Genomic DNA, 15,767 nt, shown 5'->3' on the forward strand with positions numbered 1-15,767 from the left:
TGCCCTCTAATGGTGGGGGAGGGACTCCCAAGAAGACCGGCCAGCCCAGTTTGTGCCATGTTGATCTGACATGGCCTCATTTTAAAATGGGGAGAGGAAGAAAAAAGTGCTTCAGGAGCCATGCTTTTAAAATCTTCTGTCACAATAAAGTTGCTCGCTCCAAAAATCTGTTACCAATAAAAGCAATAATATATCACCCATGTTCACCTCGAACTATATACTAAACTTTAATGTTGCCAAGCAACTATACTCTTATCTTCCACCTACATATTATGGGATGTGCAGGAAACTGCTTTTCCTGCCAGTGCGACTATAAAAAGAATGAATGTTAAAGGATCAGTTGTTCTGAGCACTTATGTTGATTGTAGGTTAATGGCTGTGGTTTCCCACAACAACAGTTCTGTTCAGTATAGTACACCTATTTCACAGCATATACTCAAAACCTCTTCAATGCAATGGAAGCTGCAAACACCCTCTTAAACACAAAATCTGTAACATAAATCATCAAATCCATTCCTCCAGGAAACCCAAACTTAAAGTTTTAATCTTTCTGAGACAAACCAAGGCTCTCATTCATTTACAGTATTCCACCGATTCTTTTACAGATTACCTTTTGTTTTGTTTTACTTAGTTAAATCAATAAAGATGTATCTCAGAGTATACTATACTCAACTAAAAAGTCACTAGGTTGCTTGTTGTGATGCCATGCAAGTCAATAAATCTTCAGTCAAGGCACAAAGATTCCATCAATTCACTGAACAAATGAAACATCAAACAATTTACTGCACTCTTGGCATTAACTTGCATAGACAAAACAGACCTCAGACCTCTATGTTGATCTTAGCAAAGCGGTAGTGCAAGGAGGTGGGGTTCCGAAGCAGCAGCTTTCCTTTGTGTTCGCTTGTCTGATTGAGGAGGGTATTAAGGAGCCCAGCAACGCTCACAAATCCAAGAGCCTCCCCGCAGCCTGCAGACATGGAGAAGTCACCCTGAGTGACCCAGCCCACGGTCACCCGGGAGCAGTGAGAGGCAACACTGGGCAGAGGATCCGGCCACAGCCCTAGAACGAGGTCTGAGGAAGACTCCGAGAAGGATTTAGGGTCTTTGGATGTGTTGGTGTCTAAGTCAGAAGCAAAGATGAGGTCTGTCTTCTTGCCATCAGGCTTATTAGGACTTACAGAGGATGTTGCAGCCTTCTTAGGGTCCTTCTTTCTGCGTTTAATTCTGCTTTTAAAGTGGTCTCTGTGTGGTGGCTCCTGAGGACCGCCAGTTCCTTGTCGATTTCCTAGCGCCTTTAGGTCCTCTGGAGTTGGCACGCATAACATGGCATGGTACTCCGGTTTGCCCTTTGACAGCAGCGACACATGCACCCACACCAGACTCATCGCATGTGCTGACAGGAACGACGTCATAGCTTCACAGCTGATAGGCGGTAGCTCGCCAACACGGCATGGCCTCTGACCTTTAGATGTTGTGGGTCTGCACCAGGCAGAAAGCAGCTTCAAAGCCTTTCTGTTCCTAGGAAGCAAAAAATAAATAAATTGTTTAAAAAGCCCCATTTAAATCAGGTGATTAATACTAAAAGGAAAAGTAGCATTTTCATTGGCTCCATTAGCCATCCTCAGAGACAAAATTTTGTTGGAGAACATTTTTAATGCCTAATGTTGAAAACAAAAGGCAGCCAATGGACGGTGAAAATCAATCCAATTTTTTTCCCATAAAGTCAGTCATTACTCAAAGCTTATGTGATGGTTTTATGAGGATAGATGCTACTTTTCCCCTCCACTAATCACAGTGATGTATTGCAGCAATTTAAGGCTGGATGTACTTTGGGTATTCTCATCGGGGACATTATGATGAAAGGGGGGTAAGACTGGAGAAGCAGCATGCATCAAAGCTGTCAAAAGCAGTGATTGTGTCTCTTAATAAAAAATACAAAGAGGAGGAAAGAGATTATTGGAGTCCACGGCCTCCCAAAAACACAGCACATTAATCTCAAGGGACTCTTAAAAATATTAATGCAGCAGACTTTTTAAAGTGTGATTTAGACGTGTGTGATAAAGGCACGTTGGGAGCACCAGTGTGTGTATGTTAGTGTACACGTCAGTACTGATAAAAGTTTATCTTCACTTTAAGAAAAGAACACCACAAACGTTTAAAACATGCACCTCAGTACAGTGAATCGGCTCGGAGGTTTTGTTATGCTGATCGCCTGTTGTGATGTCCTCTCCTCGGTCACAGCGTCAGCCTGCGCTGTGGTTCGTGTCTGGCTGCTTCCTTCCCGCACGATGATCTCCCACTCCTCTGCCAGCTGTTGCCAAGGGCAACGGAAAGGAGCCACACAGCCATGCTTAATGTAATTGGTCCTCTTAGCAGGTGGATGCCTACGGAGAGGTCAAAAGGGCAAACCCTTGTCAAACCGTTGGGCAACCTTGCCAATTTATGCAAGACATCACAAGTGTCGAGCAGTGGATAGAAGGGGACAAGCGACTTTATTAGCATCTCATCTGCATGGCGACAGAGATCCGCATTATGAAAATTAACTGGGTCACAACTTTGGAGTGCTTCCGCTTATCAAAACCTCTAATCTACTGCTGATCTCACCACTCAGGCTGTAGATTATGAATATTATTACCCCCGTTTATGACTTTACACTAAAAACAGAACACGGCGAAGAGTTTTTAGTTCCAATAAAGTCTCATTATCACCTCAGCTAATGTTTATGTAACTGAAAATATTTTACCATCACATTTGAAAGATTGCTTTTAACGTTGCCAGCAGTTAATTAAAACAAATTGGAGAAACATATCCAACATGTATAAACGACTTTGAGATTCTGGGCAAGTTCTTAAGATTCTGTTTTCTGTCTGCAGGCTGACATAGTAGTTAGACGCCAGAATAATATTACAAGATACACAAAAGCTTTGGCAGGACAAAACGTCCCCACTGAAAACGGACCTCACCATGTTTGATAAAAATTAATCACACACTGCATTAATATTTTTCTTCCTTCGTGCTCAGTATCCAGCTGACCTTTTAAACTTGTCCAGCAGCTCGGCCTCCTGCTCCTCCTGAAAACGCATGCCTGCGGGGCAGTCTGGATAATCACGGGGAAAGTGAGGCGCTGCTTTGTTTTGAGAGTGTTTCCGACTCATATTGAGTCCACCTATGCGAACTCCTCTGTACACCTGCAGGAGGGAGAAACGACGCAGAGGAGAGATGGATTTTTAGCCGACTTCAGAGGTAAAGCAAATCTGAGGGCTTCAGTCAATTCAACTTTATTTATATACCACAACAGTCACCTCAAGATGCTTCATTTTGTAAGGAGAAGGCCCTACAGTATTATAGCATATCTTACCAACATCACTCTACATTTTCAATAAAATGAGGAAGCAAATATAAAGTGAAAGCCTGAGAATCTCTGATATCACCATCTGGCTTATTTGCAACCAGTCTAGGGGATCCTGCCTTAAGCAGTTGGGTAGTAGGTTATCAGATGAAGGTGGTGTTATCTACATGTCAAGTGTGCTTCCTTTCTTGCAGTTTAGGTTATTGGGGGGGGGGGGGGGGGCGGGGGGGGGTTAAACCAAGAAAAAGATACATTGTTACATTTTTCATCTGCAAACCAAACAAACAAAAAAAAAGTAGTGACCATTATTAAATGTACCTGCTTCTAATGTGCACATGTATGTTCTGTGGAGTCAGGATTCAGGGAAAAAAACATAACTGATTATTAACTCTCAGAGCTTACAGTCCGCAACAAGTAAAGTGGAAATATAGTTACCAAGTGACCGTTTACTGTATTTTTATTTTATTTTTTTAAAAACAGGCTAATTATAAGATCACTTCTTGAACAGCTGACAAGCAGATGTATTTTTCTATTCTATAGTTTTTTGATTTTATCACACACAAAGGGGGAAACGGTCATTTGATCTCCTGCAGAAACTGTAAGTTAGTTTAATTACAAAGAAATTAACAGCCTTTATTTTCATGGAGAGAGTTGGAATAGGAACCAAAATCCAGAGGAAATAAATTACAAAAGTTATACACTGTTTTACTGATTTACGAGTGAAATCAATGTGAAGTAAAACAGAACTTGCTTACCAGGTTTGCACTCATCTTTACAGCAGCTCTAAATGCTTTACATTTCTTGGCTGATTCTTGGTAACTCAAAGCATACGTTCCCTCCACAGACTTCATATGGAGGATTGAGAACTGGTGAGCTGTGAGCTTCTTTTTTAGTCACGTTTGGGTAATGGTCATGCTGGAAGACCCATCCTTCAGCCGTTTTCCTCCATGATTTTTATGCCAGAATTCTGGCCGGGTTTGTAGGGGATCAAATACCATTTCACTCAATGACATGTAAATCAATTTATAACAAATGTAATGCATTTATTCTTGATTTTTGGTTGATCTCTCGCCATTAAAATGAAACTTCCATAAAAACTGCTAGTACCTAGAAGACACAACTATGGTATCAATTTTAGATCCTATGTGGCCTTGTTGTCAAGTTACCACATTCACAAGATTGTCAGAAAACTTGACCTCTGAACTTGAGGTCAAGATGAGCTATACTCGAACTTGTCCAAGATTTTAATGGTATCAATTTATGGGATCCACACTGGCCACTGCGCAGGGTGATGACAAAATCCCATTAGTGTTTTTCAGCTGTGGAGGAACAGCAAAGAGAGCAAAGCTACAAATTCAGTATGGGATCAAATAATCATTCCCCCCAGTGTATCTGCTTTTGCCCCACTCAGGGTTCATACACATTTTTCAGGGTCAAATTCAAGCACTTTTTAAGCACATTCAAGGTCAATTTTCAAGCTTTTTCAGCACATTACCAAAAAAGACGAAAGCATGTTTCACTTTGCATCACCTCAGTAAGACCTTGTAAAAATTTAAACAAATCATCTTAGGTCGACTTAAATGTCTTTTGTTCCCCTTTTGTTAAAAAAGAAAAACGCAGCACACAAAAATAGTGAAAGAGGAAACGGTTGCCTTACATGCATATAGTGTACAAACTCAAAAAACACATTCCTCTTAAAGATTAAGATGTGCGAATGTGAACAAATCAACTTGTTAGAGATCTTCATCTCCACTGTAAATAAACAACAACCCAGAAAACAAAACTGCACCAAACACCACAAACACCAACAAATTAATGTCTTCTCATCAGATATTGAAGCTTCTTTCCTGTGTGACATAAAAAATAGGAGACAGATGTTTGTTTGTTTTTTTGTTCTTTTTAACTAGTTAAGCACCCACGCCCAGAAAAATGGTAAATGTCCTGTATTTGTATAGCGCTTTACTTAGTCCCTAAGAACCCCAAAGCGCTTTACACGTTCAGTCATCCACCCATTCACGCACACACTGGTGATGGCAAGCTACATTGTAGCTACAGCCACCCTGGGGCGCACTGACAGAGGCGAGGCTGCCGGATACTGGCGCCAGCGGGCCCTCTGACCACCACCAGTAGGCAACGGGTGAAGTGTCTTGCCCAAGGACACAACGACCAAGACTGTCCAAGCCGGGGCTCGAATCGGCAACCTTCCGATTACAAGGCAAACTCCTAACTCATGAGCCACGAGCGCCCAGTGGGGACATTTCATTTTCGAGCAGGAAGCTCCCCCTTTTTGTTATACCCTTTAGATCAGGGGGCGGCAACCTGCGGCTCTTTAGTCCTTATAGTGCGGCTCCGCGTGGTTTGGGAAAATAAATTAGTATTTAGCTGAAGTGTATTTTATTTATGTTAGTTCTTTTTTTTTTTTTAAACTTGTAGTTCTGAATTGGAAGATTATTGTGATTTTGCAATATACAAATAAAATTATATTTTCTTATTTTTTCATCGCTCAAAATAAGCGTCACACTCGTGGAAGCCGGTGTACCCGGCGAAACGCCGTGCATTTATCGAGACTTTCAACCCCAGATAGGCCAATTATGGATCTTCAGCTCTTTGGGTCCTAAAGGTTGCTGACCCCTGCTTTAGATGAACAGAGTTTTTTAATTAAATACATATTCTTTAATAAATGTTCTCTTTTATAAAAAGTAGGATAATTTAAAAAAACTTTTATTATAGTTCTATTGCGTAGAAAAAAAACTGTCTTGTTTTCTGTTGTCTGTTATATAATATTAGGGATGTTTGTGACAATTAATTTCTTAATCGGCTGGACTAACCAATAGTCCACAACTAGGAAACACTGAAATTTTAAGTTAAGTTTGAAAACAGTTTAAAAAAAAATACCCCATTCCAAAATGTCTTGTGACAATCTCATTGGCTTAGGGAGTGATGATGTCATAGGGATGATGTCATCTTAAGAATCTTAAGTCCTTTGATGTTTTTCCTTAAATAGGGGTGAGCAACAGCAAGTTTTTAGTTCGTTTCAGCAGCATCTGTGTTGCAGCCAACAAACGTTCACCACAAAACCAAAGTCATCGTATTGAAATTCCAACATGTTTCCAAGAAGAAAACAACCAATTCAAAAAGATTACGCCGCCTCTCCTTCCTGGCGTGGCCGGCCAATTTCCCCAAATGGTGTCTCATCCTTCCAAAGGGCGTTAGAGGAGAGTAGGAAGGAAAACTACCTTCTCCAGAAAAAAATGCAACAAATTGAAGAAGAGAAACTTCAACTGGAGAACAAGTGTAGACGAGTGGAAGCCCAAAATAAAGAGCTGGAAGACAGACAACAGCGCCAGCCGGACATAAAAATTATCAATGAGGGCTGGGGAATCAAGTTTGCTCAGACCCGAGAGCAGATTGTGCACCTCATTAAAGAAAAAAGGGAAAAGAGTGCAGAACTAAAAGAAATGACCAACCAGCTCCAAGAGAAGAAAACGATGACTGATAAGATACAACGGGATCTCCAGTACATGGACCGAAGGAATCAGCTCCTCCAAAGACAGCTCCATGAAGCTGTGGAAGAAAAGAAAGAATTCCTCCAACAGAAGGAAGAGCAGGACAAAAAGCAAAGAGACATGCAGCACGAACTGAAGAGCATGCAGGAAAAATACCGAATGCTGAAAGAAAGCCTGGATGAAACGCTGCGCCAAAATAAAGACCTTCTTCAACAGAAAGAGCAACAACAAGAAAAACTGAAAGAAGGAAAGCGTATCGTCCAGGACTTTGAGTCTGAAAATCTAAAACTGCAGGAGTTTTGTAATCAGCTGGAGGACAAAGCAACTAAAGTGGAAGAAGAAAAGGACAAACTGGAGAAACGCTGCTCACAGTTGCAGAAAAGGATCGAGCAAAATGCGAGAAACAACTCAGAGCTCGTTAAGGGGATTTTGGTGGAATATAATAACTTGAAGCGTGAAAACACTCAAATGCAGGCACAAAAACAACAAGAAGACAAAATACATGAAGACCTGCAGCTCACGCTCCAAGAAATCCAGAAAAAAAATGAGCAGTTGGAAGACAAGCACAAAGAAGTGCAACAGAGAAATGCAGACATGCACAAGGACAAGCTGATACAGGAGGAAACATCCAAACAGCTCCAAGACAAGCTTGAAGAACAACAAGCCACATTAGAAGAGGTGGAACGAAGATGTAAGAAACTTGAAAAGGAAAACACAGAAACCATTGATGAGTTGAGAAATCTCATCCTGGAGAAAAAAGCGCTCGTGGAAAAGTGCCTGAAAAAAAAGAAAAAATGGTTCCACTTGTTCCGGAGGAGAGACGCTACTGCTTCCTCACCTGATTGTTAACCCCCCCAACCAGTCCCGGCAGTTGACTGTCCCCTCCTGAGCCTGGTTCTGCCGGAGGTTTCTGCCCGTTTAAAGGCAGTTTTTCCTCCCCACTGTCGCCAAGTGCTTGCTCAGAGGGGATTGTTGGGGTTTTCTCTCCTCTGCCTTTTTTCTTCATTTACTTGTTTAACTTTCTTCATTATTACTTCGTTTTACCTTTTTTCTTCATTTACTTGTTTAACTTTCTTCATTTACTTGTTTAACTTTCTTCATTATTACTTCGTTTTACCTTTTTCCTTCATTTACTTGTTTAACTTTCTTCATTATTACTTCGTTTTACCTTTTTCCTTCATTTACTTGTTTAACTTTCTTCATTTACTTGTTTAACTTTCTTCATTATTACTTCGTTTTACCTTTTTTCTTCATTTACTTGTTTAACTTTCTTCATTTACTTGTTTAACTTTCTTCATTATTACTTCGTTTTACCTTTTTTCTTCATTTACTTTCTTGTTTAACTTTTTTTTCAACTTATCTAAATAAACCATTTGAATTTATCCTTTGAGTATTTTTCATCTCATCTTTACAGAATATTTCCAAAACATTTTCAAACATTCAGATCTGTCTTTTATTTTCTTCTTGAAACCTCCACTGTAACAAGAAATAAACCAAACCACAGTGCACTCTGAAACAAACTAAAACTCACTATATGAGTTCAAAGTACATCAACCCAACAACACAGTAAATAAGTAAACGTGGCAGCATTCGATTTAACCAAACCAAGCAGTGTGAAAGCACCCAAACCACTCCAAGGAAAAGTAAAAATACTCCAAAACGTATTACCAGTGGGATCCAGAAGGCCATCCCCCAGCCTTTGGGAAGCAATAGGTCCCATCCAGCTCCCCAGGAGCTCATCTCATGCCCAACCTGTTTGCCCGGCTGATGAACAAGGAGAATGGGGACACGACCCTGCAGGGGAGTTGGGCTCAGCCTGGAGCCTGGCACCAGCACCTCACTCCTCATACGGTTCAGCTCCTGCAGGAGGTAACAGAAAGTGCCACATATGCACTTTCAGGAATGGAGAGGCTAACGCACGATACGACAACAATGATAGTGGCGAGAGAATAAGCTACCTGCTCAGATATCTTGTTATCGGTGACATTGTCTCGCACAGACTGTTCCCAAATGAAACTCTGACAGCAAGGCTCTGGTACTCCCTCCAACATTAGCTTTCGCCTCTTCTCTTCGTCCACCTCTGGAAGAAACACACATACATGGCATACCCCTATATAACCAGCATCACTAGTGTGAGGTGAGACAGAGTCCTCGACCTCTGCTTTATGATCTAAAATTTTGATAAGCAGGTGATTTATCAATGATTTAGCGCTCTGCTGGGAAACCATGGGTCCTGGAATTTATGTGGATGTTACTTTAACATATACCACCCACATAAGCACTGGTGCAGACTAGCACACACCACCATGGCAACAGCAGGGCAGGTTGTTTTAATGTTGCAGCTGATTAGGGATGGCCACAGAGTGATCAATCATAATGTTATGCTCCTGTGGGTCCCATTTTACCACTGATTTACCAAAGAGGAGCAAAACACCCATCTAGTACAAGAAAATCTGTACTAGATGGGTGTCTAGTCATCTGTATAGTCAATAAAGTCCAATATGAAGATTTAAACCTGATTTAGTTCAGATGCTAGACATCAAATATGCATTTTCTATAAGAACTCAGTACGCCTACTGTAAAGCAGGATGAGGCAAAGAAAAATAGTACTGAGCAATATTACCCAGATATCACAGCAAACCTGTTTATCAGAGCTCCACCCACATGAACAATAAAAGGTTCCCACTTATTACAGCCTCATGATGCTGCGAAGCCATTAAGGCTGAGGGAAAATATGAAGGCATAAATTTATTAGCCAAGCAGTTCTATTTTTAATTGTAGAATTTTCCTGTTTATTCATATGTTCACATATTTGTTTTTGCTTTTTCCCCTCAGAGTCTGAAATATGCCTGATGATCAACTTCATACTGAAATTTGATAAAAGAAAAACTAGAAACTAACAGCTTAATATAAGACATTGAATATCAAGTATAATAATTATGTTAAGATAACAAAAGAGACTTTTATTCTATTTTTCCATTTATGCAATGAGAATGGATCATGAATATGGTACATCCGATTTAAATCAGCAAAGGGCCCTTTTAAAAACAGACCTCATCTTTCAAGCATCTTCTCATAAGTCAGCTGTTGCCAGTCACTAAGGGTGTGTTTGGAGTACAGGGTTCTGCCAGGATTCGAACCTGGAACATCTGCATGGCGAAGCAGAGGCTCCCCGGAGCACAGAACCAGATGTGTACTCACTGAAACAACCTCAGGACCAGAAACAGACTGACTCTCTGCTATGTCAGATTTTGCGGTAGGAGAGAAGCAACAGTGTCGATATATTGTGAGATGTACAAGTACTCAACTTTAAAACCCCTTTCCCCTCCTCCACCGTCATATCTAGTATATCTGATTTTACCTTGTGCCTGCTTTACACAAGGCAAAGCTTTAACTCTCTTTCTTGGTAAAGTGAGCCTTGGGTCATCCACAGTCAGACCCAGCACCGTGCCTGAGGGGAGCTCGGCGGTCGAATAGATGCCTGGGTGAACGACAGTCACGGTGAGACAGAAAAGGCTGGACACACAATCAACTAGCAAAATAAGTAATCAGGGATTTTAAAAAGTAGAGGAAAAACAAACCTTTCAGGATGTTAAAGATATCAGCTTGTTGTTGATGCAGAGTCATCTTGGCCTCATCTGAGCAGTGCTGAGGCCACCAGAGGGAGCAAGTCTGGGATTTCTGCACTTCCTTGTTTACAAAAAACAAATTCAAGCATGAAGTGAAAATGAAAACGCCTTTTGGGAACAGTTCAAGTTAATAACATAGTACAGTTCTTACATCACAGCCTGTAGCAGCTTCTAAAGTGTCTACCAACACCGAATGGGACTGTGGTCCAATCAGCCGATAGCGTACAATCTCCATTGTGAGATCGCTGCACGCACACACACACAAAGAATAAAGTGAATGAAACAATCATCAACATCTACAGTAAAAACCAATCTCATTTCGGTTTGTTCCTGAAATGACACAAACTTTATAACTATTCCATTTGAGCTGGACCTCCAGCTCACTGGGGTGGAGGGTAATCTTGTTCCATCACCAAGGATCTTCTTTGCAGGGGGTCCAGTTGCATCTTTACGGCTACGCTTTCTCTTGGTTCCAGGTACCGGCTTGGCCTCAGGCGTGTTTTCAGGCTCTGACTCTGCCTCCAAGGTAAGATTAACCACTACTGGTGCAGCCGGAGGTAATACAGCCTCACAACACTGACACACAGTTTGTAATTCAGGCAGAAGATCCTGGAAGGAGGATACCGTATATGGAATTAACAGTCCTGCTGGAGTTATTTGTAAATGTAATAATATCAAGTAAAAATTCAAAAGGCCAACCATAAAAATGATTTACAACCAGCAGACCTCTAAAACCAGTCACACCTGCTTAAGAGTGGGATGAGCCCAGATCCACAGCTGCCTGTGCGCTGAGCCCTGTGTGCGGGGTCTCCAGAGGAAGGTGACGGGCCCCAGGGGCTGTGAGGGGTACCGTCCAGCTCTGTACACCATGACACTGCCCTGTCTCCTTCCTGACAGACACAGTGCTGCAGCAAACGTAGGGCCTAGAAAAGAAAATCAAAGGTGTATAACTACACTACTTAAACTAAATGTGTAAGTTAGCAGGAGTTGCTGCTAAAAACTCTTTTTTGCCTTGAGAACTACTGTATGAAGGCAAAGAGAGAAGCCCAACGGGAAACCTCAATTATTTCTTACCTGCTTCCTTGCTGGTCAGCTGTGAAAGAGCAGCTAGAAGCTTGTCTTCGTCCCCCTGCAGCTCTATGCAGCAGTAATAAGAGAGATCCTGAGCAGAGATAATGCAAAATGTAAGCTGATGTTCCAGACAGCGGCATTACAGTACGTAAAAACAAATTATTCACAGAGTCTGTGTGAACAGCAGGTGGTTACCTGTAGGAGACAGTGGCTGCTCATTGCTCTGTAGCAAGCCCGGTAGCATTTGTATGTGGGCCTGTCCCCGAGGCAGTAACCCCACTTTTTAACCATGTGGAAGCGCTTGGCGTGCCAAATGTGCGTTTCCAGCCAAATGTTCTTACGCTGACGGCGGTTGAACTCCAGCAGCAGGTTTCCGTGACGCCGCCGGGCCTTGCGGCTCTTGCTCTTTGCTGGCTCCTTCTTCTTTTTGGAGCCAGCCTGGAGGCCCTTCTCCCGCTGACAGAGGAAGGACAAGTGAGTGGACATGTCCCAGGTACTCAGAGTGGGGGACTTCGTATATAAAACAAGGGTACGGAGGTGTTTGTGAGACATTCAAGTGCTGAAAATAAAATACGTCCAGAAATTTACCATTCTGTTGGCCACCTCTCTCAGTCTGTGAGGGAGCCGCTTGGTGTTGTGGCTCATGGCTCGTCTCCTCATGTGTTTGGGCAGAGCTTCAAACACACGGCTGCTGCTTGTGGTCTTTCTGACAGCTTTCAACATGGCGCTCACCTCTGCAGCCCTGGCCCTTGCAAAAGCTCCAGCTGAGTGAGCAAGGTAAAGATGGAGATGGAAGTCATTCACTGGATTGTAACCAGTGTTGCCAACTCCTCAGTAAGGAAAATCGCTATTGGTTGTCCTAAAAGTCGCTAGAAGTCGCTAAATGACGTCATCACCTAATTTGCATAATTGGTCATGCTAATGTAATTGTAACCTACGCTGCTGGAGAGAGAAATAACATCGTGGACGAGACATAAAGTGAGCAATAAACGTCCTAAATGCATTTAGAATTTATTTAGAACTACAAATTAAATTTCTTTTAGCAATTATTGTTTTTTGTAATGTCACAATTCCAACCCTGCTCCTTTACCCGGGCTTTGACCGGCAAAAGTGACCCGAAATAGGCACTCTGGTGGAGTTACTTTGTGTGTGTGTGTGTGTGTGTTTATAAGTAGTTTTAAACCTGATCCACAAAACAGCATAAGAGTAAAAGAAGAACTGACTGCGTTACAGCACCCACTGCTTGTTGAGAGTAAAAGCGATATGCGCTTTCACGTCTTTTTTTAGCTAGGGGGTCTGAAAACTCGCTAAATATAGCGACAAAGTCGCTAAGTTGGCAACACTGATTGTAACTGTTCATGAATACCTTTACAATTCATTTCTTTCATGACTGTTTATGCTCTGAATTAAACTTAATATGTAAAAAATGTTGAGATTTTACCAGTGACGTATTTGGGCATCTCCTTAGTGTAGCCACCACCATCTTTATGATGTCCACGGACCCATCCGCTCTGGTGGGGAGTTTTCTTCTGCCTTTCTGTAGAGGGGTGCACCTCCGAAAGACCACCTTTGAGAGGATCAGCATTTTTTCCTGTCGGGGTCAAATAAAAGTGAGACTGAGTCATGTGTGGTCTGCCTCTACAAATGCGTGTAAACTCGCCCAACTTAATAAGGCATCTAACATCTTTGTCCTCTTGTTTATTCTGTTTTCACATGAATCTCATCATAGAAACGACCTTAATAAGAAGGGATTCCTCCCTTGGAAAAAATATGTTCCCTATATTCACTGTATGAACAACACATGACAGAGGAAGATGAGGAACTAGAAAGAAAACAAAAATTTGGAGGGCACTTAAAAAAGTTTAAAAAAAAAAATCATAAGAACCAAGTGACAGACAGTCCATAGGGAAGACTCACAAAATCTTGAGATACTCCTACCAGAGGTGCAACAAAACAAAGCAACAGTAATAGTTTTCTCGAAGGTCTCTTACACATGAAATAAATTCTTGCATAAAATTATTAATGTCAATTGGAAAAAACTATGTTAAACAGGAGGTGCTAGACCTGAACTCAGGTTATTTCACTATAAATGCTCTGATTTGTCCCAAATTAAGTGTGACCATGGACAAGTGGGTCCTCTAGATGCCCGGAATGCCCTCTAGATGTCCTTTGGACAGAGGCGGTGCCTTACGACACCAACTGTCTGCCATCTATAATCCAGTTTTGAGATCCCTTTCCAGACGCCCTAGTGCCCACTCACATCCTTGGTCATCTGACCTCAGTAAGTCACATGACAGGGTGGGGCTAGTTTTCACAGTGGGTTCACCCGAAACCTTGGCTGATTGTGACCCACACCCGTTTTCACACCTTGGCTCATGTGATTACGTAAAGGATTAATAGGGGGTCCATGACCCTCTTGGGGGGGGACACTCCCATAGGGCTTAAAATCTGGGACTCACCACCATTTGACCCTAGAACTGAAGAAGCTTCTCAGATGAAACGTCTTCAAGAAACTTAAAGAAGTCCAGACGCTTTTCTTTCCAGGCTCCTTAGACTATGATGAGCTGGATGATTGAGAACCTTCACAGACAGATACAGACTATACAGACTATACAGTCCATACACGTACATAAGTACTCAAGGCCTTTGCTCGGGAGCACCTTTGGCTGCAATTACAGCCTCAAGTCTTTTTGAGTTTAAGCTCTGCACACCTATTTTTGGGCAGTTTCTCTTATTCTTTTTTGCAGACCCTCAAGCTCCATCAGGCTGGATGGGGATCAGTTATGTTTGTTATCTTGGATGTGTGCTTAGGGTTGTTGTCCTGTTGGAAGATGAACCCTCATCCCAGTCTGAGGCCCAGAGCGCTCTGGAGCAGGTCAGCATAAAGGATGTCTCTGTACACTGCTGCACGTGTACAAACATCCCCCAGCATGATGCTGCCAGCACCATGCTCCACTGTCGGGATGGTACTGGCCAGGTGATGAGTGGTGAATTTACCACAGGTGGGCTCCAATCAGCTATGAAAACAGTCGATCAGTTGAAACAGGATGCACTTGAACTTGAATCTGTGTGTCATGGCAAAGGCTGTGAATACTCATCTACAAGTTATACCTTTGTTTTTAGTAGATTTGCAAGAATTTCAAGCAAGCTGTTTCACTTTGTCATTATCAGATATGTCATGTACAATTTAGTCCATTTTGGAATAAGGCACAACTAACATGTTTTCATGCGTCTCCCATGACAACACATGGAACAAGTGACACACTGAATACTTTCTGGACGCACTGCATGGCAAGTAGCAGAACTATCAGATATGACATATATCCATTTACTTAGAAAGGAAGAATGTTCTGTTGTGTTTGATATTTAATGTATAGCTATATCAGATACAGTCATGTATGACCTTATCTTTCAAGTATGTATGATACAGTCCAAGGAGAGCAAAACTGTTCAGTTCACCTTGGCTTTATTCTGCTTATGTGGTTCATATTATCTGCCGGTTTAACTATTTTGGCAGTAAATTTTTATACAAGAATCCATTTCATACGTGGAAGACTGGAAGAAAACATATGTGTGCTTTGTTCTGCATTACTGTAGGGGACTCGCTGGCCGTTCCTACAGTTTAATATGTAATAGGCTACGTGAAATAACCAGGGAAGGCAAGAGTACCGGTGCCAGGGGCGTCTGCTCCATTCTGCGTGCTGCTCTCCACGTTAGATGAAGAAGATGGATACTGCACACTGGCGGGCTGATTTCTCATCTTCTTCTCCCGCATTTTGACTTTAGCCGCAGACATTTTCTGTAAGATACAATGAGACGCTTGAGACCTCGCTATGCGAGCAGCTTCTAACCCAAACAGTTGAATGCTGAGCTAAAACGCAGGCTTGCTAGCAACGTTACCTGGGGTAAAGTTGCGGAGTTGTTTTAACTAACAAAACCAAAGCAAAAACATTTCTATACCAAACGTACAGAGGAATTACACTTCATAAGCTTACCTCAAGGTTCCCCAGTGTGATGTGTGTCAGAAACGCTGTTCCAGCTGCAGGGACCCTCTAGTTTTACGTTTAGCAACCATGTGAGGTTTCCTCACGCTGGTGCTGGTCTTGTTTGCTTCCGGATATGACGTGTTAAGGGCGCTTTGTAGAGTATTAGCGCGTCAACAAAAGAACCCAATAAAAACCAAGGTACGTTTTCGTAAGATTATGTGATATG

General features: G+C 42.0%; 1 protein-coding gene and 1 pseudogene across 1 annotated transcript; one reads left to right on the forward strand and one right to left on the reverse strand.

Moving 5' to 3' along the window:
- Nucleotides 1-158: 158 nt before the first annotated feature.
- Nucleotides 159-15,664, reverse strand: pop1 (POP1 homolog, ribonuclease P/MRP subunit). Its single transcript, XM_006795970.3, has 16 exons — nucleotides 15,551-15,664; nucleotides 15,225-15,354; nucleotides 12,997-13,146; nucleotides 12,144-12,319; nucleotides 11,751-12,011; nucleotides 11,559-11,646; nucleotides 11,229-11,407; nucleotides 10,831-11,093; nucleotides 10,636-10,729; nucleotides 10,437-10,545; nucleotides 10,217-10,336; nucleotides 8,814-8,935; nucleotides 8,524-8,715; nucleotides 3,034-3,188; nucleotides 2,169-2,384; nucleotides 159-1,518 (listed from the first exon to the last, which is right to left on the reverse strand). The coding sequence occupies exons 2-16, from the start codon at nucleotides 15,349-15,351 to the stop codon at nucleotides 822-824; spliced, it is 2,949 nt and encodes a 982-aa protein (XP_006796033.2). The 5' UTR covers nucleotides 15,352-15,354; nucleotides 15,551-15,664; the 3' UTR covers nucleotides 159-821.
- Nucleotides 6,359-8,265, forward strand: LOC148100431 (uncharacterized; annotated as a pseudogene).
- Nucleotides 15,665-15,767: the final 103 nt, after the last annotated feature.

Source organism: Neolamprologus brichardi, chromosome 11 (assembly GCF_056152115.1).
Source record: "Neolamprologus brichardi isolate AB-2024 chromosome 11, ASM5615211v1, whole genome shotgun sequence".
NCBI lineage: Eukaryota > Metazoa > Chordata > Actinopteri > Cichliformes > Cichlidae > Neolamprologus > Neolamprologus brichardi.